Genomic DNA, 25,457 nt, shown 5'->3' with positions numbered 1-25,457 from the left:
ATATGAATTATGAATATAAAAATATAATACATTATAAGGGGGCAGAAGGAACAGTGTTTGAAGAAAATTTCGCAGGAGGATGAAATATTCAAATATGTGAACGAAAAAATGAGATTATAGTTCAACATTTTATTTATTTCTTCCGCTTCAAAGTCTTCGACCCTTATTAATGAACATCAAACTAAAGTGGAAACAACTGAACAACGGGTGGCTGAGGAAAAATTATAACTATCTTCGACCGGTGGTCGGCAGATGACCTATAATACCGCGGCATACCACAATATTTATAGACAATAGTACACAGCAACACACGCTCTTGTTATTGTTATGATTGTTGCTATAATACTACCTATATTGCGTACCACTGTACCAGTGTATGGAGGTGTCTCGTACCTACCTACCTCCTATACCTAATACCTACAATACGCCTACGGGCAAACGTCGACAATCCACGAGGGGCTCGCCCCTTCCTATGAGCGATCGGCAGCGGCGGCGGCGGTGGCAGACGGCCAGAGCGAAGCGGATAAAGGAAAACCGAAACCAGTCCCGCGCCGATCTCACTCACTAGTCACTGTCGTCCACGCGCGCGACCGTGTAACGTGTACGCCGCCGCTGACTTAATATTTTTTGAAAAAAACTTTTCGTGGGGTTTTTTTACCCGCTGTTTTCTTTCCGATTTGCTGCTTAGCCAGCATACTCAGGGACACAGGTTTTCCCCGAACGCTATCCGGTCGGCCGTCGACGGTATTCTGCTTATTTTACTTTACACAACAAGTTCGACAGTGCGTCACGCAATGTATTCCGACAAAGTGGAAGTGCTCCGGTTCGAAACAGAACCTTACAGGAACAAAAACGGCAGTCCGAACAAAAACGGAGTGTTGCACTACATCAACAACAACAACAGCAACAAGAACCACAACAACCCGAAACATTTTATCTACCAGAACGGCTATCATAACACGTCAGTATAAGTATAACATTATGTATAATTGCTCGCTAACAATAAGTTTTTTTTATTACGACGTGTAAATTATGCACGCTACGCGCACGCAGAATGATGTAACGCATAAAATATGGTATCTTATTTATACGGCCCGATGAGATAACGTACTTCCAGTACTCACGTGGACATTTTATTCCCCTTCAAATCCTCTGGATGTTATCTTTTAGGATTTCCATTTTATCGTTCGTTTAAAACTTCGTACCCTACTCCAATCTAACTGTATACCACGATTTAAGATAGTATCTTAAATCGTGCTGTATACATATACAAGTATACAACAACTACAACGACAACAAGTAACAACTAGATACCCAGTTGTCGGCTGTGATAAGAACTGTTTTGATGATAAGATGTCCTTTATAGCAAAATAAAAACACCATACATAATAATATTATAAAATGAGATTACTTTATCACAAATACGTACGTGCGTCGTGCGGTGTACTTGTTTTTTTGGGGGCTAGGGACAGAACGCTAAAACATTTTTAGGTGACGTGCTTCATCAAGCGGTTAGAAGGATGAAATAGTAGTGGTAGTTGGCAGGTAAAGTACAGGTAATGGTATTTACCTTTTGCGATATTGTGCGCGTGCGCGCGCGATGTTAGTCGCAACGTTGGCGTACGGAAAAATTATTCGACTCCCACGACCGCATAGTAAGCCGAAAACAGTTTTTTTCGTACGATTTTGTGTAGGTATATGGTTTTATGTATTATATTTTACGGTCAAACAGTAAACACACAGATTATACCGCAGTGTATGCCATACGTCCTGCGAGACACATCACGGAGAACCGGTTTTTCTGAACTAGTCTTAGGAATAAAGAAACCACATTTGAGAATGAATATTTCGAGGAGGATTAAGACACGATTACGATAATAATAATAATATTATTATCCGTGTGCGTACTGCAATATCACTCTCCAAACAGTTTTCGTAGATACATGATTCATGAATGCAGCGAGTTTGTTTATAGCATCCTGACTGTACCTTAAGCGCATAATACAACCGACCGTGACCTTTGTCACATTCCATCGACACCACCGATGGTACAGACTATGCCGTCGACTCGTACACAGTATACCTACCTAATATATTTTTCATAATATAGGTATTACATAATGGTATACAATATACGAATATGATACACAAATATAATATTATATTATAATATTACTTAAATTAATGTTCATAATAAACCAATGTAATAACTAACTTATTATATAAAATAATATGCTAATATCCTTTTTTATTTATCCATAACAATAATATTATGTCTTGCATTATATATATATTGTGTAGGTTATTATTGTTTACGTCAAACGAGGTCTTAGATTCTTTTTATTGGTTTTTTCCGTCCAACTGTGTGTCCAACTGACATCTCTATTTCGCTATTTTAAATATCTGCATGATATAATTATTGTCTTCTGTTCAACACCGAATAATATTATACTTCGATTCAACTTCGATTATGATTAATTAATTTTTTAACTTTTTTATTATATTATAATAATATTATGTAAGTACCTATATGTCGAATGATTTATAAAATGTTGTGTATAGGAATGAGAACGAAGCATTTATGTGAATATATTATAGACAATTCGACTTATTAGCTTTTTTGTAGGCTTTCAGTGTTCCCGGTGATTAATAGGTAATAATAATTTTACATTAATATTTTTTTTTTTTTTGTAATCAATAGGTATATTTAAATTTTTTTTAAATTGTTCTGTTTTCCGTGTTCTTTTTTTCCTTAGGTCTTTTTTAACGATTACCAACATACTCAGATACCTATCTGTTTTGGTTTCCCCGGTCACAACAATTATTATTCATAAATTCCACATTAAATAATAAATAATATTTCTTCTGGGTAGTAAACAAAATATAAAATATAAATACATATTCCTGTTACTGTAACCTGTTATAAGTACTTATAACTTGTCCTGTGGTAAGTATGGTGTATCCCATCACAAAAAATCTCGGTTGACACATGAAATTTAGGTCATGGATATGGTTTAATCATTTGAAGTATTTCCCATCAGAAACAAGATGATATATTTTCGTTTACCTGCTATGGAATTGTACCTAAAAATGAACTGAATTCATTTCTTTGAAACGACATAGTGCACAATAGTCGATTTTATATTATATTATTGTATAAACCGAACCCAAAACAAATTTAAAGACGAAACATTGGTATATTATTTACATAGTTTGGAAAAGTTATTTTACTACTTATCAAGACTATTTAGTTTTTGCATTAATAGTAGATGTTATTCCAAAAAATTACCTACTTTTATATTTTTGATATGTAACTCTTCAAATTACATTATCATTGTAAAATAAACTAAATTACTTATAGAAAAAAATAATATATTTAAAACAAAAGTAGGAAACACAACAATATTCTAAAAATAATAACATACATTATTACTTATTAAATTAAAATGTTTCATTTTTTACTACATATTTAAAAAAAATTATTACATGTTATACATATGTACATATTTTTGCTTTAATAATACATAATATAAATTCCAGCCCTACATATAATAATAAATAGGTAATATTGGTATATTAAATTAAACACGATATGTATGTTTGAAGAATAATTACTTTTACTTGGTTTTTGTTTTTGATAAATGGTAACCCTGGAAAACTTAAATATAGGGGAAGGGTCCTTCATGACAAGGTCATGAACAGAACGCCGTATAGTTGCATCGTGCGTATAATAATGGCGAGTGTTTTTGAAATATCTAAAGCTTTATTTGTTTTATGGTTTGGTACATTTCAATTCTTAGGGTTTGCTTTTTTCGTGATACGTAAATATAAACATGAATACGACAAACAAACTGGAAAACACGATGAAAATATTATTGGAGGAGTTAAAAGAAAGGATTGATGCTGAATCTGTTATTATGGACCAGGAAATACATTACAATTTATGGACAAAAACGTAATATTTAGTAAACGTTGTACATTGTAGTTTGTGGGATTGTTAATAAAAGACACGTATAAGTATAATAAATATTTTATAAATTATTATAAGTGTAGGGAATTAATACTAGTTGAGTCCCGTTAAATATTAAAATAAAAATATCTTCGTTCCAATTTTTATAGACGTAGGACTCTAACAAGTCTGTAACAAACAATTCTACATGAAAGGCTAGAAAAAGTATTTTATGTTAATTTTAAAAATTTAATTTATGCGTGTTTTAGGTTTATGTATAATTCAGTGGCTTACAATAATAAATTAATTTAATAATTTAATTTAATATCTTATACATAATACTTACTGGTAAAAACGTATGCGATACATTTTGTATTCTAATAATTTTCTTTGTTTTGAATGCAACAGCTGTATTTTTTTCTATAATTTATTTTTCTTTGATACTGATATCATTTATTTTTATTCATAAAATGAATACTTATCATTTTTACATTTACAATCATAATTGTTATCCAATGAAAGTCATACCAAAATATGATAAGAAAACGATATCACATAGTCGTATCTGTATTATACGCTAATAATCTAATATACGTATACCTTCGACGGGCTACGGTTCATCTTTATATTCTACTTTTCTCAATGCGGATTTTGTATATATTTTTCGTTTCCAAATCGCGGATCCAATTGGCTTTTTTTTTGTTTATATTGGGAGCTGCTTATATTGGTATATTATTTTTTTTCCGTTCAGGTGGATTTAATTATTATGCACTGATATTGATAGTCGATAAAATGATTGTAATTTATGTTAACATTAATTTGTATTCTATCCTATGATTATGGCATTTTTAAGTTTTTAACTAATAATATTTGGTTAATTTTGTCATTTTAGTAAATGTATTATAATTTAATTACAATTAAAATGTTATTTATAACTGTAGGTTTTACCAAAAATTCAGTTAATAAGTATTGTTGAATTAATATTTTACTACTAAAGCATTTTAGCATTTACCTAATAGTTTTTATTTTTTAGTAATTAATCATGAATTGGTTGGTCGTACAGTATTTTTTATAATTTTTTATTAATCGAAACTATAAGTTCTAAAAATCTATAAAAGTACTTCCTCACAGTGGCGTATCCAGAATTTTTTATTATTTTATTTTTATTTATTATGTTACATATAACATGCTGTTGACAAGACGTATATTTTCAATATTTATAATTCACATATATACAACATATATATTATATTCGTAATTTTTAATTGTTTTACCTAAATCATTCAAAATCAAACTTTTCTGTTGTGGTAGATTCTTATGAAAAATAGTAAAATCATAGAAATTCTGTCATAATTTATTTAATTAGTATTTTTCTTTACTCAAGGTGGTAAATATATGATTTAAAATGAGCGTTAGTTTAGGTAGGTTTATACTTTTATTACAAGCTTAAAACTCTGCAATTGTTTGTAATGTAATAAAATAAAATATGTTATCTGTTTGAATTACGTATTACAATACTACATAATATATATAGGCGTATATTGTTTCTTGTATACGGTTAAGAAAAGTTTCATTCCTTACATGGCTACATTTTACTTATTATTATTACTAATATTATTCAATTATTATCATTACATGCAGCGTACTTATCATTTAAATATTGAAATAATTTGTTTCTTAGCAAATATTATTTTTCATGTTCCATGTATTAAAGGTTAAAATGTCAAATGATTCACTCTTAGTTATTGTGATAAACTAGTTCATTTAATTTTTCATATATTATGGTAACAGTTAATAAATTCTAAATACGTATTTCATTATGTGTATTAGTCTAAAACTTTTCGTAACATTTTGTATTTCAAAATTAGGTAAATATGCCTAATACAAATTTAATAAAATATAAAAAATAAATATAAATAATAGTGAATTCCATGCAAAGATAATACATTTAATTTAAATGATTTTATAAGCATTATATTTACTATCATAGATAATAGAAGGATGGATTGGCCATGTTAATGCGTACAACGCAAGAGGTCGCGGTCTTTAGTGGAGAAGAGTGAAAGACGATCTCTCATTCCCGAAAGTTGACTTTTACATATTATGTTATATATGTATATGTGTATTTTAACTTAAAATATATTTCCCGCGTGATAAGGTTGCATTGCCTATCTATTCTTCCATTATCTATGCTTACAATCTAATATATCAAATATTAATAATGTCTATGATAATAAGCAATACGCATAAGTGATAAGAAAATAATAAAAGCATGATATGAAAAAACTCAGAAAAGTATATAAGAAGTCAAATTGATGACACTGTTATATTTGTTTATTAAGTATTAACCATTATTGTAATAGAGATCCTCTTGCGATTTAGGCTATACCTACGAGGATTAACAGGCATTTATAAATAGGATAAGTTTTGAATTAGTGGATTTGAATAAGATGATAACGAACGACGATTAAAGAATATTTTACGGAAGTATATGGCTTCTTAGTGTAGGTACCTATTCAGTTTAAAATTTTAGGACTGTAATGTCAAGTTTGATGTGAGGGCATTAATTATTTTTTTGTTGGTGACGTTATTTTGACCAAAAAACCATTCTATTAACCTCTGTTTTATATTAATTATTTAAACCGCTCACATACACAGAAGTTCATCGCCCATTCTCGTCTATTATTATGCACGAGCGTCTCGAGTCCATATATATTATTATATCAAAATAATATCTGAGACCCGGTGCGTCGTGCACAGTTCCTAAATAAAAAATCGTGCAGGTTTCATTCATAAAACTCTGGTCCGGCTAAGCCGCGATCAATGGCTGCGGTGCGTCACAGTAACTTCGCCCCAGCTGCAGCGTAAATAATAATATAATAATAATATTATATAACCTTGGGGTGTGTGTGTGTGTGTGTGTCGTGCAGAGGCGCAGTGCTGCAAGTTCCAACGGAAACAAAATATCACGGCGGATTATTAACACTGTACCCGGCGAGTGTGGATGAAAAAAACCACCAGTCTTTCGGTAGATGTTCAGTGGTTCTCATGACGTTAAGAGGACAGCAGCTGCTGGTACAAAAAAATACCAAAAACATCCTAATCGCGTAGTTCAACGCTTATTTAAATGCTCTTCATAGAAAAATAATTTATATTTGTTCAATATTTAAAAGTAATTCATCAACATTGTAGTAAAGTACTTTGCTTCCGATTATAAAATTAAAAATAATATTAGCTGGCGCTTGCCATTTCATTTTTCAAGCCTTAACCATCTTAACAGTAACCAGAATTTTTTTTTTTTAATTTTAGTGTAGGTATGTCTTAATATTATATTCAAAAAGATATTATAATATAATTTATACTTGGGTTTTTTTTTTTAAATTGCAAAATAAAAAAGGAAATTAGCGTAGCCTGTTAAATGTATGATCGCCTTATTTATAAAAATATGTATTATATATTAGTATATAAAATTAACTCGTAGAAAACAAAACATACGTTTGCAGTCCGGCTCATCAAAAAAACATCTGCAGCAAAGGGTCTTTTTTTGATTTTTATCGTACCTCCCGGTTGATTCACTTTAACTACAAATAATTTACGGACCCATAATTACGTACCTACCTATATTCTGTGTACGGGAAACTAAAAAGCTATTGTCGTGTGTTTAAGACGCTGCTTAAAAAGGACTTATAGAGTCGTAGAAATTCAAACTTGGCATATTATTTAGAGAAACTTCCTTTAGCCACCATTGTGTGTCACCATATGTCTGATGTACAGGATATAATATGTCGTATCGTTCTATATACATCAGGTCTTACTTATATTATTATGACGTGTGTTCTTTTAGTATAGACGTATTGTATATAGTACCTACATATAACTATAGCGAGCCCCGTTGTGAATTTCTTTATGGTCCGATAGGTTTTTCGTTAAAAATGTGCGGTACAGTTTTCACCTGCTTAGTCACGGGACATTATGTGAATTATATTTTACTATGTAATATATATATATTATTATTGTATACGATTTTTGTATGGTAAACTGGCGAGATTTTTTTTTGTCACGGACATTATAGATCCGTCGTGCAGGCGTGTCAATGGACGCATATAGTTGTATTCTGTATAGGAAGTTGGTCCACCTTACTCCTTATATAATATGTATTAAAGATAATAACATATTTACTATATTTTAGCGTTTTTGATTCTAGTGCGTGAAAAAACTCCTTTTTTAGTTTTTTATGTATCCATATATTTTAATTAAGGTGCTTTTTCACTGTTGTAGCCTGTACTCGGTGGGTATGCTAGGTTAATAAACTGAAGTTAGTTTATATAATACATGATATAACTACTTATTTTTTTAAAATGTTTATAACAATAATATGTTCTGTACAATAGCGCATTTTAGGTATAATTCTGATAATAATGTCATAAACTCATAACGAATAAGGCCCGCATTCAATGACTGATGGATGACTACATTACCTACTACTACTAACACTATACGTCATTACCCATTACCTACTCCTGCTGATTTGAATTATTATATGACTAATAAATTATTATGTTAAGAGGAAGCTCCACCCGCATGTTTTGTCTCTGTCGTAGGCTATTTATAACAAATTTGAGTTCGCAAGAATTCATTTTAATTTCAGTATTACAATATTTAGTTAATAATTGGAATATTATCTTCTTAGAGGTAAGAATATTATCATTGGCGCCGTTATCATAAAATATACTATCGTAGATTTTTATTGAAATTTCCTAGATAATATTCTTACCATTAAATTTAATAATATAGCAATTCACTATAATATTAAAATTGATACGGTACACTACAAAAGCAAGTACAAGCATTGTAGAGTATCGTCTACTCTTTACCAGTTACCACCACGGGGCACCAGCGGACAACGACGCGACCCAGTCGACTTTCGCAAAGATGCAAGGTGCCAAGGTGCAACGCGAAGGCAAGTCGCCCCGGACAAGCTTTTGTCCGTACACTGTCACCACAGGAACTCGCCACCACGAGGAATCTTAATTCTTAATTCGTGCTCGTCACTAACGCCGTCGTTGACTACCCGCACCATTTTATTTGTGCGCACAAAAGTGTTAAACTCCGACTTTAATTAGGAATAAGTAGGTATTTTCAATTGCAATAATTAGAGAAAACAAATTAATGCCCCCCAAAAAATGTTCTGTTTACAGCATTGAGTTTTTAATGCGCAAATCCACTGTTTTTACTAATTGACACCAAATTTTACACACATAATACTAAACATAAACTATAGGTTCTCCGACGATAGTCCTAATTGCTACTTTTCAACCTCTAAATGTTGGCTCATATACATACATTTTGTTTCGGCCTACGAAAATCGAATATTTTTTTGTATATCTATATTATTATCAGACATTATCATTGGTCACAGAAACTAACTGTCATGAGAACTTGATCTATAAATATAGCCAATTTCAATGTTAATTTGTATATTTTCTTTTTCTTACGCTAGATTAATTTTGACCCGGCGGAGTGAGGTAATATAGTGTATTAGTAAAATATAAATATGTTTCTCTTAGGCCTGGTTTTTCAATCGAAAAAGTAACTGGATGATTAAATAAGCAGGCCTTAGAAACTAAATTAGAAGATAACAATAAACGAGTAAAATAGTGTATTTCTAGTGTCGTTTCCAAAACCAAATTGATTGTATTTTATTTTTTTATAGTAACAGTATTTATATTTTATACATACCTAATACATATTTCAAAATAAGTTATCCATATTACATACGATACAAATGCGAATTAGGTTTTTGTTTTAATAGTTTATAATTATAATAAAAAAAAAAAATGGCGAATCATAATAATGAATTTAAATTATTTATAATTTGATTAATTATAAATTCTATAGTTATAGGACGTACAATGTTATCACTCTACATATTAATAATCGTCTGCTTGTAAATGGATTATTAGCAAATATCTTGTCTCGTTAACTATGCTGTTTGTCTGAACGACTATCTCAATGTGCATACATCTGATATTCTTAACCTACCTAGTACCTATTCTATATAGGCTTCAGGCGTATGTTTATTGTACGTACGACATAATGTGATCACCGATAGATTTGGGTTATATATAAAATGTAATGCAACACGAGTAATCAAATCCGCATATTGGATTGCATTTTTTTAAAATATTATCTATAAAATATGATAATATGTATTATCCGTGCGTAAGTAATCATACCAATACAAATATTTATAATTTACGGCACTAGAAATCGGAATTAATGTCTTTGAATGTAAAACGTCATACCTAGTTATATCTCTAAATAAGACTAAAATAAATTGTGGACAGTTTCAAAGTGGACGAGATCCTCTATATAGTATTTTAAATAGTTATCTGTGTTTTGTTTCGGTAATAGAATAAATTATTTTTTCTAATACGCAGAAGCTGAGGCATTTGCGATATTATGGTAATGTTTTTTATCATTAAGATATTATATTTATGTTTTTAATTATTAGAGGATGTTAGCGCAATATTAGTTTTCTCTCTCAGATCCACGCGCAATAAAGATAAAACGCTTTCACCTAAAATCGTTAATTTATGATTCTTGAGTGATCTTAGATTAAAATCAACTTACTATTACAAAAATTATAGAGTATAATAATTTTGAGGGTTTGACATCGATTTTTTATTTTATTTTTATTTGACTTTGAAAATAAATTTAAAAAAGATAAATTTAAATTATGTTTAAATTGTTTTGAGACAATATTTAGAGAAATCGATATGTAATACCTTCAAAAGTAATATTCTGTATCATTTTTGTAATTGCTGATTTTAATTTAAGATTATTTAAAAACAAAAAAAAATGATCTGCGTAAATTCGTTTGGTATATGTTGTGCGTGAGCCAGAGAGAGAAAACAAATAGTGTGCTGACATCATCTTAAGATATTTTGCTTATATATTTTATTATTATTATACTACCTATATTTAGTTTCAAGACAATACTAAACAATATAATACATTAAATTTTTTTACATAAAAGTTCTTTATGACTTAATACTTATGTACCAACTAGCTTCTTAACCTTTAGATTGCCTAAATGTTAACATAAAATCCTAATTTCTGCAAATGGTTATCGTTTTTAAATGCACTTGGTGATAAATGATAATAGGTAATAACTTTTAAGTGCTTATATAGCCCAGTATTTTGAGTAATTTTAAATGTTGACCTTTACAAAAAACGATTAAACAATCAATTTTTATTTTTAAATTTGAATAAGTAAGTTTATAAACATAAAATGCAACAATTTTCTGCACATGATAGAGATATAAAAACTTATGGATAGCTTGTAATTAACACGATGAATAATAATTATACAACAGCAAAATGTAGCTAGGTAGGTTAACCTTCATGAAATACCATACACCATAATATAGTACTTATTTGATGTAATTAAATTAAATTGTTACCTGCTATTTATATGCCTTAAAATAATTAAAAATATTTATTTAAGATTTTTTTTTTATTAGCTGGAGAATAGTTAATTTTTTGTGGAGCTAATCCCCCTTCAAGCTACCTTTATTTGGCCCCGTGACCGTGATTTCCCACTGTGTCGGACACCCTTCGGACTGCGCTATCTCCTTCAATGAGGATATGAGATATCAAACTTAACATCATTTCATTAGCTACTACAAAGTTCCAAAAATGGTTGCATTATGTGCCTTTCCAATATAGAGGTAAAAATATATCTTAACAGTCGTATATATAGGTATAATAGGTACATCATACCTACTACATATAGTTAAATTGCAGCGTAGTTTCTCTTGCTGTCAATGTTGTACCATTGTCCATTGCCACACGTGTACAAGCACAACAGGTCTCACTTTTTAAAATTCGTCATAACAATTATTATTACAGTACACGCGATATTTGTACTGCAATTATTATTGTACATAACGCGCGTGCACGCCATATTATTATTGTATGTATATATAATATAATATATAGAACTATAGAAGTATATCGTATATGTCTAGCGTCTACGTTAGTGTGTATTTTTTTTTTATATATCAACGCAATTTTCAAACGATTATTTTCAATTTAACCCGTCGCGAAAAATACCACGTGCGCCTATTGTGCTATGCAATATACTGACCGCAAAAAATCACGTCTTTTAGTTGAAGTATCGGCGGTACTTTTTATTACTATTTATTATTATCATCATCACGGTCGGTCGTTTGCTATACATAATATAATATATATTATATGGTACCTACCAGTTAACAGTTAACACCGACCACGACGTCTAATATATCAATATAGCCAATATAGATATTATTTAGACGTTCGCCTACTCGGACGCGGACGCCGCCGTGAGTAGTATACGCCTACTCCGTTGTCGCAAAATAAAAAATAATAATAAATCACTGACGCGTTACTTCTTCTTTTTATTGCCTTAATTTTGTTCCAAACGTCTCCTCCGCCGCTGTGTGCTCAGTTCGTTACCTACCGTCGTCGTTATCGTCCTGTGGCGCGAAAAAAGCGCAACATTGTACCTACCTATTATTATTATAATATCGGTGTAAAGTAGTGTGCCGGTGGTGCTGCGAAATAATGATAATACATTATACCATTATTATATACTAAATGTATATTGTATATACGTTCATTTTTTATCATATATTTTATAGTTATAGACTTCAGTAGATCTATGATCTGTCGCCGCGGTTTACCCGAATTTTCAAAATCAGTTGAACTTGCCGGTTTCGTTTGTTTTTCAATCGGTACGTAACGCGTTTCCTGAGATTCCGACCGACCCGGTGAGATAACAGCAATATAAGTTATAGCCGCGTTACAGTTTGCAGCCAATGTAGTTCCTAAGCTATATTACTTTATTAGTCCTATGCAATAACTAACGTCCTGTATAACAAATACTATTATATACATAACGCGTAATCTTATCGACATTTTATTTTAATGCACTTTTGCGGTACGACCACCGACTTCGGTATAATATCATATTATCATTGAACGCACACATAGGACAGGTATTTCGTTGTGGTGGTACATTATGTCGTTGTTGTGGACGCCGTTGAGGTAAGTCGCCGGACGTTTCTGTATAATGGGCACAGACCGCGGGCAAGTTGATTGGGGGGGGGGGGATCGCTGTACGCGTCATTTAGCCTGTATATTAATACGGATCGGGTTGTTTATTATATTGTTATTGACGCAAGTAGTCGGTGTTAATGGATATTTTTCCCCGATCAAAACCGACCGTGCCCTTTTTTTCTACAACAATATATTTTTATGTATTTCGGATATCTATGCGCGCACGAATATGTGTCTGCACTGGCTAACCGGTAACTCTAAATTATTGACTATTGTGTATTAAATACCTTTTATTTCTCCCTCCCCTCCCATCCCCTGACTGGCTGTTAACGATGGTAAACGATGAAATTATTATACACTTCACGCACTATTTCAGCGTATCAAAATATATCATAATATATGTGTATAGGTACTGATCGCCGTGCTAAATTGTGTGTATGTATTAATATACGCAATTATAATAAAAACAATAGGTATTCAATATTGTCATCGTAATAATGACGTACAACATTTGAAATTGAGAAATAATCAAGGTCTGATCTTCTGACAATTTATTATAACTTATAACTTGTAAGTAATATATTATTTTAATGCAGCAATGTAGGTATACGTTATTTTGGTATACATTATTGTATTCTCTACCAACACGATTCGGGTGTGCCCACAACGATAAATTCAATAGGCAATAAATAAAACATTTTCAGAACAATATTCTACTTCGGTTTATACAAAATAAAAACTACAACTACCACTAAACGAAATAAGGAATACTACGTATAAGACAATTAATTTTTTTTAACAGATGTAACTTACCTACGTAAAATTACTTTAGACAGTACAAACTAATAAAGTATAATAAAACTCAAAATACAAAATCTTTACTACAATATACTTACACTTTACAATGATATTCCTTTATACTGTAAAATAACTTTTAAAAATTGTTTTTTACAGAATAGTTCTTGGAATACGTATTTAGGTCTAGGTGTGAAGAGTAAGTCAACGGCTGCTCTCTTTGGAGTGCATCGCGCTATAGAAGCTATATACTTAAGCTGTATATTTTGAATTTCAAAATATCTATTTTATAAAACTATTTATCTCTAATTAAAATTTTATCATTCCACTGCTGTAAATTATAAAGTATAATCAAATAATTCCTACATTTTATCAAATAATTCGTGCGAACTACGAACTATGCAATTATTTTAGCGATGTATTCTAGTTCCTAGAATGTATTATGTTAATCAGTGATCAATTCAATGCACATCTCAAAGGTCTTGTAGAAACATCTGTACATAGGACTATAAGATATGACTATACATTACAACAGTAATAAATAATCTAACAATATTGTAATTAATTATAAGTAAAAACATGATCATTTTATCCCTAAGACCCTGACCCGAACGAATGCATACCTAGTTTTCTTTCCCTTTCTAAAAAGTGTTTTATTTGAAAAAACACATTTTAGAATTTAATACCTCATTTATCCAATCCAATTTGTATAACCGACTTTAAAACTTAAAAATAATCTTTGACGTATTATATAGGTATAGATTATTATTATTAATATATTATTCTTATTTCTTTTACTTGTACAAATATGGAATAATCATGATTTAAAAATGATTAACTTTAGGATAAAAAAATGTAAGGATTATTCAACATGTTGGCGTGTATCTACACATTTTCTTAAAAAAATGTTATACGTTTCCAAGTAATTATTGTCACTATTAAAAAAATCACCTGTATTTCGATTTCGCAATATGTAGATTATATTCAATGGTATTTAATTGTATCATTGAACTCTTACCTCATAAAAACAAATTTTTATTTTTATTATTTTATAGTTTTTATAAAATATAGAAACATATTTTGTTAGGTAAACATATCTATGATATAAATTATAAAGGCAGATATAAAAGATATATAAAAAATAATTCACCAAGCATGCTCAACTTCCATTTTTTTTAAATTTATTCAAATTCAAATTTTTGAAATTTTGAAATATACTTTAAAGATCATTTTTCAAATTCTTGGTTTTGTTTTGAGGCGATGCAAACTTTTGTACCTATTTTAAATGAAAATCTCCTTTTTTAACTGTAAATTATTCATTCGATATTTTTTTTGTAAATGTTAATTTATTACAGTGTAGGTACCTAGTTAAAAATTCGATTAAGTTGTTTCTCAGTTATTAAAATGTTCATGCTAAGGATAATTGTCCTTAAAAGCGGCTTTACAAAAATATAAAATATATTTTATATTGTGTCTAGTATTCGTTATACTTAGATTATTCTTATAAATTATTTATGTTGATAAATGTACATAAACCACTAAAATTTTCAAATCAACATAGCCCCCATATCTTACAAATGCTTTATCATGGACCTATATTATCTTTAGAACGTAAAGTTAAATAACTCAGAAACTTCTACTACGAATTTTGATTTTGATAAGTCAATATTTTCTTATGAATTATCCACTAAATAATTTACAGTATTTGAAAAAAACCTAAGTCTGTTTTTTCACAGCACACTCTTTAAGTAGTACAAAAATTCTCAAAAATTTGTAAATATGGTAAGTATTTAAGTATAAATGTTTAATATTTAAAAATTCTTAAAATCAGATTTTGAATAACTACATAATTGAAGAAAAAGGGGAGTGAGAATGCTTGGCGAATGATCCTATATATTGTGGTTGTTAAATATGTTCAATGTTGCACATTTTAATTATTATCTGTATAAGAATGTGTTAAATGTGTAGACAATTATCAATAATTGTGTCCCTGCGGTATGTTGCAGATTTTATTAGAACATAAAAAAACCAAAAACTAGAAATTGTTAATAGTTAAATGTAATCGATTTTAACAGAATGTAGACGCATCAAATGTATTGCTACAAGCTAATTTCGACAATCTAATGCGATGGCAATTACAAAAATAAATACGTCTCGTCGCCTAATGTCTAATGGTACTTTTTATATCTTTCAAATATGACATGACTCATACTCATGGGTTCATTTTTTACGAATTCCAGGAAAATAGTTATATTAAAAAAAACAACCATTAAGATGACGTCTTACTCGTATGTGTTGTTCCTGCCTTGGCGCCTTACAAGTGCAATTTTTCGTTCAGCAGTTATCCTTTGGCTTTGTTAGCTTAAATATTAAATTAAATATACCTATATTATCAAAATTAAATGCAACAACATTTTCTGTGGTTTTTTTGGAAATGTTTTATTGATATTTTAATTTTGAAGCGAATTATGAGAATTTCGAAATTGTAATATTTTACACACTTACAGAAAATGTGATTATCTATATGCTATAAGTTAACACTATATTAAAACTATTAAAATTTCACTCTAAACAAAAACTAACGATAATATGAACAAAAACTACTGAACGTAAATTTACTATGTAGTTTGTAAGCACTTAAAGACATACCACACGGTACCTACACAGAATAAATTAATTTTTACGAAAACATCGCATAGAATATATATTGTAAATTATAGTTAAATCTACAATACCGACGTATACCGTAAGACGGTATCAGTGGTATAAATAGCTTTAAAGTTGAAAATTGTCTAAATATTTTGAAAATATCATTAATATACATACGTAATGTAGTTTCAAGTCTCTATGATTTATATATTTTGAACAACAATAAAATAACTAATATTTTTATTTTTTCGTATAAATATCAAATTTACTACATAACAATTTTATTTTCAAACGCTCATTAAAAATTAATGTGGCTTAACGTTATTCTTTTTTATTTCCAGTAATTAGAACTTATACAAAAAACATTCTATTACATTTTCAAGCCTTAGTAAAAATATAAAATCTTTATAAACTATTAAATAACTTAAAAATATTTTGTTCATTTTTATAATTTTTTTAAAGTTCTTTTAACTTCAAACGCTTATAAAAATATATGATGTGTGTATTTTTGATAGTTTTTAATCACTGTAAGAAAAAATTGTGAAGTATTTTTTAAGATAATTTGTTGAGCTTTTTAACTGAGAATCTATGATTTGAACTCTTTCATTTGAACAAGACTAAAAAAAATTCTACAGTTTCAAATCTCTATTTGTATTAATAGTTAAAATATAAGTAAAATATTTTTATCATGTTACATTTGATAAAATTTGTATTTTTATATGATCCTCTGTATGCGGTAGGACTAAAACTCTACAAAACCTGTAAATTATACGTGGTCGCGTTCTCGTGGAGTCACTCTAACGTTTATTTACTTTTATATAATAATATCTGTAGTTATCACAGTCCAACATATTATGCACACCTATAAATGTATTGCCTATACAGCACTCCTTTATAGGACGATAGCGCACTATTTGTTTTCTCTCTCTGACCTACGTGCAACATAGCAACATTTAGGTACGTTCACAATAATGAATATGATAATATTTATTTTTCAAATTAGAATAAAATGACCTCTTATAAAATTTAAAGGTAATATTATTATCTAGGGTATATCATAGGTGTCTTATTGTATTTTAAATTTAAAGTGAGTTATAAGTATTTTAAAATTGTAAATTATTTGTACATCTTAAAATACTCCTAACTCGCTTTAAAATTAAAATTTAATGAAATGCCTATTATATGCCATAGATAATAATCTTACCTTTAAATTTTATAAGAGGTCATTTTACTCTAATTTGAGAAATTAATGTGGGTGTAATCATTATTGTGAACGTAAAATTTGCCATGTTGCGCGTGAGTCAGAGAGAGATAACAAATACTTTGCTGCAGTGCCGCAATAACCAGGTGTGTTGCGTGTGTCAAACACACGGGCTCAGGGCCCAAACCCATAATGGGGGGTCCAAAGATAAAAATTTTAAAATATTATATAGAAAGAAAAAAATAAAACCATTTTGTTGTAATAATAGTTATTAATAAAGATTGAACAAGATTGAACAATAGATCGGTTTTGTTTTGTACACAACAATACAACATTATCATGCATCAACGTTTCTTTTGCAGCCTGTATAAGTTGTATAACCGAAATTAAAAATAGAAAAATAAGACTAAAAATATAGATTAAACTAAGATTAAAAATAAGACTTTTAAGTATAGCTTTGCTCAATATTGAAAGACAACAAACAAATGATATTAAAATAGAAAATATAATTGACAATTTTGCAAACAAAAAGGCAAGAAAAATGAATTTTTCAGTATTTATTTTTGAGTTGACTGTTAATGTATGGTATATTCAATTTATTTGTTATTTAATAGGTAATTATTTATATTTAAAATGAATAAAAAAAGGCTACAAATTATTACATTTATTTATTTTTAAATACATATAGGTACCTATACGTGTTTCAATTATGTTAACCTTATTTTGTATGAGTAAAAACTCAAAATTCCAAAGTATGTTTTCAAATTAGGAAAAATTAATTTTTCAATTTTCAAGAGTGAGAGGGGGCCATTCATTTTATTTACACACGGGCCCAAATTGGTGTAGTTGCGGCACTGCTTTGCTGACATCCTTTTAACATACTTAGTGTAGACTAATCTGTTGGCATACCGATACGAAATAATTGTCATACTACTATAAAGGCGGTACCATAGAAACTTCATCTGATATTCTGACGTGTCTTGTGAACGAATTATTAGTACTATCTTAAATAAATTGTGATTCGTGGTCATGTTACTTTTATCGTATTTTGAATTTTGATTCAAGCCGTTCATGCCGGTATCATTTACTGACCATGATCTACCGGCAAATGTTGGGAGTTCGTCCGAGCTCGGTACTATTTAACACGATATAAATAGTTGTGATAGGTACCGCCTAAACGTGAAACTGTCACTTATTTTAAGGCGGGTTTCACGTGTGCCATATACACGAAAAATGTTCCGCTATGCCCACTAACACGGTGTCGTGGTTAATCGTGTAGTGAACTAACCTAACCAACCTATCGCAGTGAAGGATTTACGCCAACGTGTATAGTGGAAACTGAAAACCCGCCTTTACTCGGGTAAGTAACTAGGTAACCACACACTAGATAATCTACCGATAATTATGCAGTAGGTCTATTTATAATAATATAATATGTTATCTAAAGCTTACACATCGTTATGGGGATAAAATATAAATGCAGGTATAATAGTTGTATTTTATTAATCTACGTTAGCAACCAGCAATGATTATAAAATAATATCATAACGTATATTTTAAATTGCTAATTAAAGTAATTAATTAATTAATTATAGATAATATCTCAATTTGTGTTTTCAAACATTATACCTATTCATTGCTATGACGCCGGTGCCTTCAATATTACAATTTCATGAAATTGCCTGCGGTAATACGACTACACAATCTTCTAAGTACGTTTAGTCTGATAATAGTGAATACGCACAATGTGCCTAAGATTATGTCATGTACTCATGTATGTATCGATGAATGTATTGGTATTGTGTACCTATAACCTATATGAGTTTCAAAAAACTTATGTTGTGTCATGTTTAGGAGTAAAGACTCAATGACGAGATAAGTAAACTCAAAATATGCTAAAGTATACAGCAAAGCGGGTTCCTTGATTTTAGATTCTGAGCGGGGCAAATTATGTTTATTTTTTATTTTTTATCCTGTATACAAAATTTCTACCAGAAAGAGTGCTTTGATTTCAACATATAGTATCTTATCTTTTGGAAAATTCAATCAAGATAGTACTTTAGAGAGGTGATTTTTCGATTTTCTCAATAGTTCTTTAATGCTACCGCTAAAAATGGGATTTTATTTTCCAACTCTTTGTTTATCACCATCGAAACGAATAACAAATTATAATATTATACTATTAATTCAAATTCTTAGCCATAATAAATAATAATGATATAAGAAATCCAGACTGACAAACCGTCTCCACTCAGAATCGTTTTTCTTATACAATGATATTACATCATTGAATTCAAGTACTGTACAGCAGAGCGAAATCCGCTTGCCCGCTTTTTTAATTATGTATATATAATTGAAAATTCTGTTTGTTTAAATATTGTATATTATTTAGTCATAACAAGGTTTAATTCCTAAAAAAAACATTGAAGTATGCATCAACAAAATCCAATATATATTCTAAAAAACACAGACAACTCAAATACCTAAACGTAAATTTTATAAATTTGTTTAAATTTAAAAATCTAGATAAGTACAATATTATTAAAATATAATTAAAATAATTGTACAATATAAATATTAACGGTGCAATAACAATCGTTAAATAATTGTCATTTCACATTGCACAGATCGTAGAGGTGTACACAAAACAAAAACGTTTATCAGTAGATAATTACCCAGTAGATTATTTTTAATTTGTTAACTGCATCTGCGAGAAAATCAAAATTCCATAGTATTAATGTATTATTAAAAAGTTTATACCATTATCATAACTTAATACATTCAATTTTTTTCAAACTTGTTTTAAACTAAAAAAAATATAACCTAGATATCTAATAATTTTAGATTCTGAGTGGAACGAATGTATTGATTGTACAATGATGTGTGTTATTTTTTTTTTTGTGTCTGTCATCACCTTTTAGGACAGTAAAAGTGCTTGGGATTTTCTTCAACAGTACCTTTTCTAATAGGAAAGTGAATCTAGTTTGTACTTTGGGGGGTCAAAAGAAAAATTATGGAAAACCGGACATTTTTACGCAAAATCTGTTTTCGAGAAAATCGATTTTGGTTTTTGGCACAACTCTAAAACAAATGACCGCAGGGACATACAATTTTAAGTGAATGTTTATATTAGCATTTTCTATATACCATAACATTTTTCAAATATTTTGACTTATTTTGAGCTATTTACGGACATTGTCAGTTTTAAATTTTTTTAGTTTTTTTTTCTATAAATATCAATAAAGTTTTATCTGTTGGGCCAAAAAGTGTAAAAAATTAATATAAAGCTCCTGATATATTGTTACAATAGCAGTTGAAAAATATTAAAAATACATAGGCACAATTTTTTTTTATAAGGATTTAAAGATCGAATTTTGACAAAAATTATCAAATTTAAAATTGAATAATTATTTGGTAGTTAAAAATTTATAAAATGTTTAACTTTTATATCTAAGAATTGAAAATTTAAAACAAGATTCCACATAAGTAGTTAATTCTGTTACCAAAAAATCTAAAAAAGACATAAGCTCAGTTTTCAAAATACGTTGTTACTATTAATTAATAATTCTCATAAAGTCCCCAGTCATAATATTCACAATTTATTGTATCAATGTATGGAAACTAAAAAAAAGAAACATGCCTGTAGCCACAGAGATTTGGGGGGTGGTGGGGTTTTCCTCTCGAAAACACCCTGGGTAAGAATTGAACAGGCAGGTCCTATACGTACATTGAGCACCGACCGCATGTCACACTGACACTTTAGATAATTTTCAGTTTTTCACTGTTCAGGGTTGACTTGTTGATTACTCTGTTTACGTGCACAGTTACACAGTACAACAGGATCGATGTACTATAGCTAACGGAGGTCGACTGATAAGATTTCTGATATATAAAAATAAACCTTTACACGGATATACACATTCAATATTTTAAAATATACCTATTATGAATTATTTTTATTGTTATATAATACAAGAGCCAACGGTGGGGGAAAAATGAAACAAATGTATTCATTAGTTATATTATTAATGGGCCCAACCATCAATAATAGTATTGATTGTATAATATTATAAACATTAATCACTATAATAATATAATATCGGTCATTATAATATATTCTATAAATTGTGGAATCGTCTGTCGATTGACGATTCCCCGATTTCTCCACGTGTTATAATAATTCGCTTAATCGACAAACTGTTTTCTTTAATTTTGCATGTGAATGTTTCTCAACGAAGAACAACACTCGACCAGTGTAATGCACAATCTGTGTAACTCGAGATCGTGTGGCGTAGGGATTCGGTGGCGGTACTTGGGTAGTCGGTTCCTTCGCAGGCATAATAAATTAAATATAATACTTTACACTGTTATAGATATCAGCAGAATTATCGGAGGTTCGGAGGGGAAAACGAAAACCATGCGCAAACCGTCACATAACATTTTAAAATATGATTTAGTGCTTAGCGTTAGCAGTTCTATTTAACGTACAGTCGTAAAGTTATTCTTATGTAGGTAGTAGTACTAACAGACCCCTGGTAACACATCGTTATAAATTGTAATTGAACGTAATTTTGTTATAATACCTACCAATTACCATGGATGACGTACCGTTGTTGTACGATTTGCAGCTCATGTGTTTGCACCTGTTGATATATCTGTTGTGGAAAGATCACGATGAGAAACACAATAATAATAAAAACAATAATATTATGACGTTTAAGTACGATTTACGCGTAGCCAACTACCGTCAGGATTATCTTTAATAAATTGTTCTAATGGTTATGCGTCTACAGGTTGATCGAGTCGGAGAAAAGGTCGTCGTCGTCGTCCACCACCACTACGAATACAGCCATCACCGCCGCCGCCGTCGCTGCCGCAGCAGTGTCTCAACTTCATCATAACGTTCAGCCACCGTCGGATCCACTCATAGCGTCTGTGCTCCATTCCAGGCAGAATCCACGGCCAGGTCGTTTGCTTTTGGAAAACGTCAACAACCGGCCGCAGACCATGGACCGAGGCACCCAGGCAAACACGGACGGATCGTCTGAAGTGATCACAGAAGCCCCGACCACCAGCAATGGTCCGATAAACAACGAACTGGTCAGTATAATAATAATTTTTTTTATTTTGTTTGTTATCATTATTATAAAAACATCACTAAAAATAAAAATAAATCAAATTGTCTTACCGCGAGAAAATTAAAAAACAGCATTTTTAAAAAATGTATATATTAAATTAAAAAAACGTATTAGCCATATATACCATTATATATGGAAGAACACCAAAATTATTTATTAACTGATATAATCCACGTGCATTAATTAAATAATTAGTTAACTAAAATTCTGCTCTGATTGAATTAATGACTGGAAAGATTCAATTTGCTTGATATAAAAATATGATTGTAATATGTTTTTTTTTACAGTTCCGAAAGGCCAACATTAGTGTTACAAATCAAACATTAATGACCAATGGTGGTGACAATTCTTCAGTCGATAGTCTGAATAGTGCAGATTCTGCAAAACGCGACAGTGAGGAATCGGTAATTGAACTAGCTGAGTTTCATCAACCAATGATCGCCAAGGACGATTCTGATGGACCCGTCAACATGAGTAACGGTGATGGAAAATCTGGTGGTGCTGGAAGCAAACCTTCCAATGGTATTGTTAAGGAACACCCTGTTGATGACGATATTGATAAAACTAGTTGTGGCATGGAATGTTTATATTTTACCATGCAATGCTGCGAATGTTCAATAATGTAAGGAAACATTCTATCCCTTACAGATTATTTTTGTTAGTTATAATTGAGTAACTATAACTATACATTACATTACAATTATTAAATTAAAAATACAGCAAAATACACTGCTTAATTACATTTAAAAGTTCTATTAAATCTGTGATTTTTAAAAGAACTTATTAATTAATCTATGTAATACATAGATTCCATTATATAAAAAATTATAAATTATATTTTGAAAAATGTAATTTTTTAAACTACTATAACTACTAGTAATATTGTGTTTAAGTTCCATTCTGAGGAATAATTTTTTTTTGTTACTTCCAATAGGAAGAACTAATTATTTTCAACAATTATCGATAATTTAATATTACTTACATAAATCCTTTTGGTCATTCATTATTATCGTGTCGAAACTCTTTGCCTTAAGAAGTACAATATACCTTAAATTAACAATTGTGCCATTTTTTTTTTTTGTACTTTTTATACATATAAATATACTTTAAGGATCATCATATCTTCCTGTTTGTTCGTGTAGAAAACCTTGTGTCCACCATGTATATAAAAAGTGTTAGAATGATACAAATCAATACTTAATTTAATTTTCTCCTGCTTGTGGAGCTTACATATAGTACATTACAATTTATAACCATTGAGCAACAATCTATAAGCTATGTGACATTGTAGTATTGTACTATGTCCCTGTTTATTCTAATGATAATATTATGTATTCTGTGCGTTCTTTTTATTTAATTTATATTAATAATGTATAATACCTAGCATAAAACATATTTGTATTCACTATTCAGACAATATTTTAATATTTATAATTTATGTGAGTACTTTATGAACATTAAGGTTTAAAATTTGTTAATACTATAATAAATCAATTTTGTAAACAATTTGGACTGAATTGTGATAATATGTTGAGTGTCCAAATAAAGCTTACCTTAAAATTGTGTAAATAAAAAGATTTTTTTGTATAATATTTAACTTTATACACTTTTATTTATGTTCTGTATATTTTTTTAGAGTTTATCATTATAATTTTCTATTTTTTAAATAAGTGGTATAAATTCAAGAATCTCTTCTTTTATTTTTATTTTTTAATATTAGTATTATTATTACTTTGCAATTTGTATCAATATATTGAAATTTGAAATACATAATACTATTGTGTAATATTAAACAATTTTTAATTTACTATTTATTTTTAAAACGACTGTTTAACTTATATGATAGCTGTTATGGTTGGAGTGGAGTGGTACGGGGTTACCCCGTGAAATGTTTGTCCACTTCTCCGCTCATCTAAACTTTGAATATATTTTATACCTCATAAACTACTCGCCCCAAATTCGATTTTCATGTATCAAAATACTAAGAAAAATATTCTGCTTTGGAATATGAAATTAAAACTACATGCTGTCATACAAAAAATTAAAAAACTTAAAAAAATTATAAGGATAAAAAATATTTAAAAATATAATTTTTTAAGAAAAATGTTGTTTTTTAAGCGACTTGAAACTATGTTAAAAAATATTTTCAAAAAAATTTACACTTTTTGAAATAATGAGTGTTCAATGATAAAAGAATAACCCGGTATAGGATATCAGTGCTTGAATTAAGGGGTGACACAGGGGGAAAGAGTCCCTTTTCTTTGTAGAAAATATATATGATTATCCCTTAGCGGGGCCGGAGTGGCGCAGTGGTCACGCAGTTGATTACGACTCACACAGTCATCGGTTCGATTCATAGCAAAGTGCAAAAAAAATGTGTGTGATTCTACGCAGTCACCATTTTCCCGTGCTGTCGTCCGATTGCGTCATCCGGTTTCCAACTAGGTCCCACTCCACTGGGAGTGAAGACCGCACATGTCTCCTCTTGGAGAAGGGGGGTAGTATCATGCATATAGTGATATATACATAGATAAATAGATCACATGATCTCCCTACTACCCACTTGTGATAAGCATTGTCAAAGACCTTGAGGTCGTTACAATGAACAAATATAGAAAAA

General features: G+C 29.8%; 1 protein-coding gene across 4 annotated transcripts; it reads left to right on the top strand.

The window, feature by feature from the left end:
• The first annotated feature begins 535 nt into the window (after nucleotides 1-535).
• Nucleotides 536-24,633, top strand: LOC100165400 (myb-like protein I). Of its 4 annotated transcripts, none has more exons than XM_001945699.5 (3): nucleotides 536-961; nucleotides 22,493-22,799; nucleotides 23,125-24,633. In XM_001945699.5, the coding sequence occupies exons 1-3, from the start codon at nucleotides 795-797 to the stop codon at nucleotides 23,461-23,463; spliced, it is 813 nt and encodes a 270-aa protein (XP_001945734.1). In that variant the 5' UTR covers nucleotides 536-794; the 3' UTR covers nucleotides 23,464-24,633. The 4 variants fall into 4 exon arrangements, with proteins under 4 accessions (XP_001945734.1, XP_008183107.1, XP_008183108.1 ...); XM_008184885.3 differs by lacking the exon at nucleotides 536-961 and adding an exon at nucleotides 3,721-3,955; XM_008184886.3 differs by lacking the exon at nucleotides 536-961 and adding an exon at nucleotides 12,315-13,042.
• The last annotated feature ends 824 nt before the right edge of the window (nucleotides 24,634-25,457 follow it).

This window comes from Acyrthosiphon pisum, chromosome A2, assembly GCF_005508785.2.
Source record: "Acyrthosiphon pisum isolate AL4f chromosome A2, pea_aphid_22Mar2018_4r6ur, whole genome shotgun sequence".
NCBI lineage: Eukaryota > Metazoa > Arthropoda > Insecta > Hemiptera > Aphididae > Acyrthosiphon > Acyrthosiphon pisum.
The sequence above is the reverse complement of the archived record's forward strand: the minus strand, read 5'-3'. Positions and strand labels throughout refer to the sequence as shown.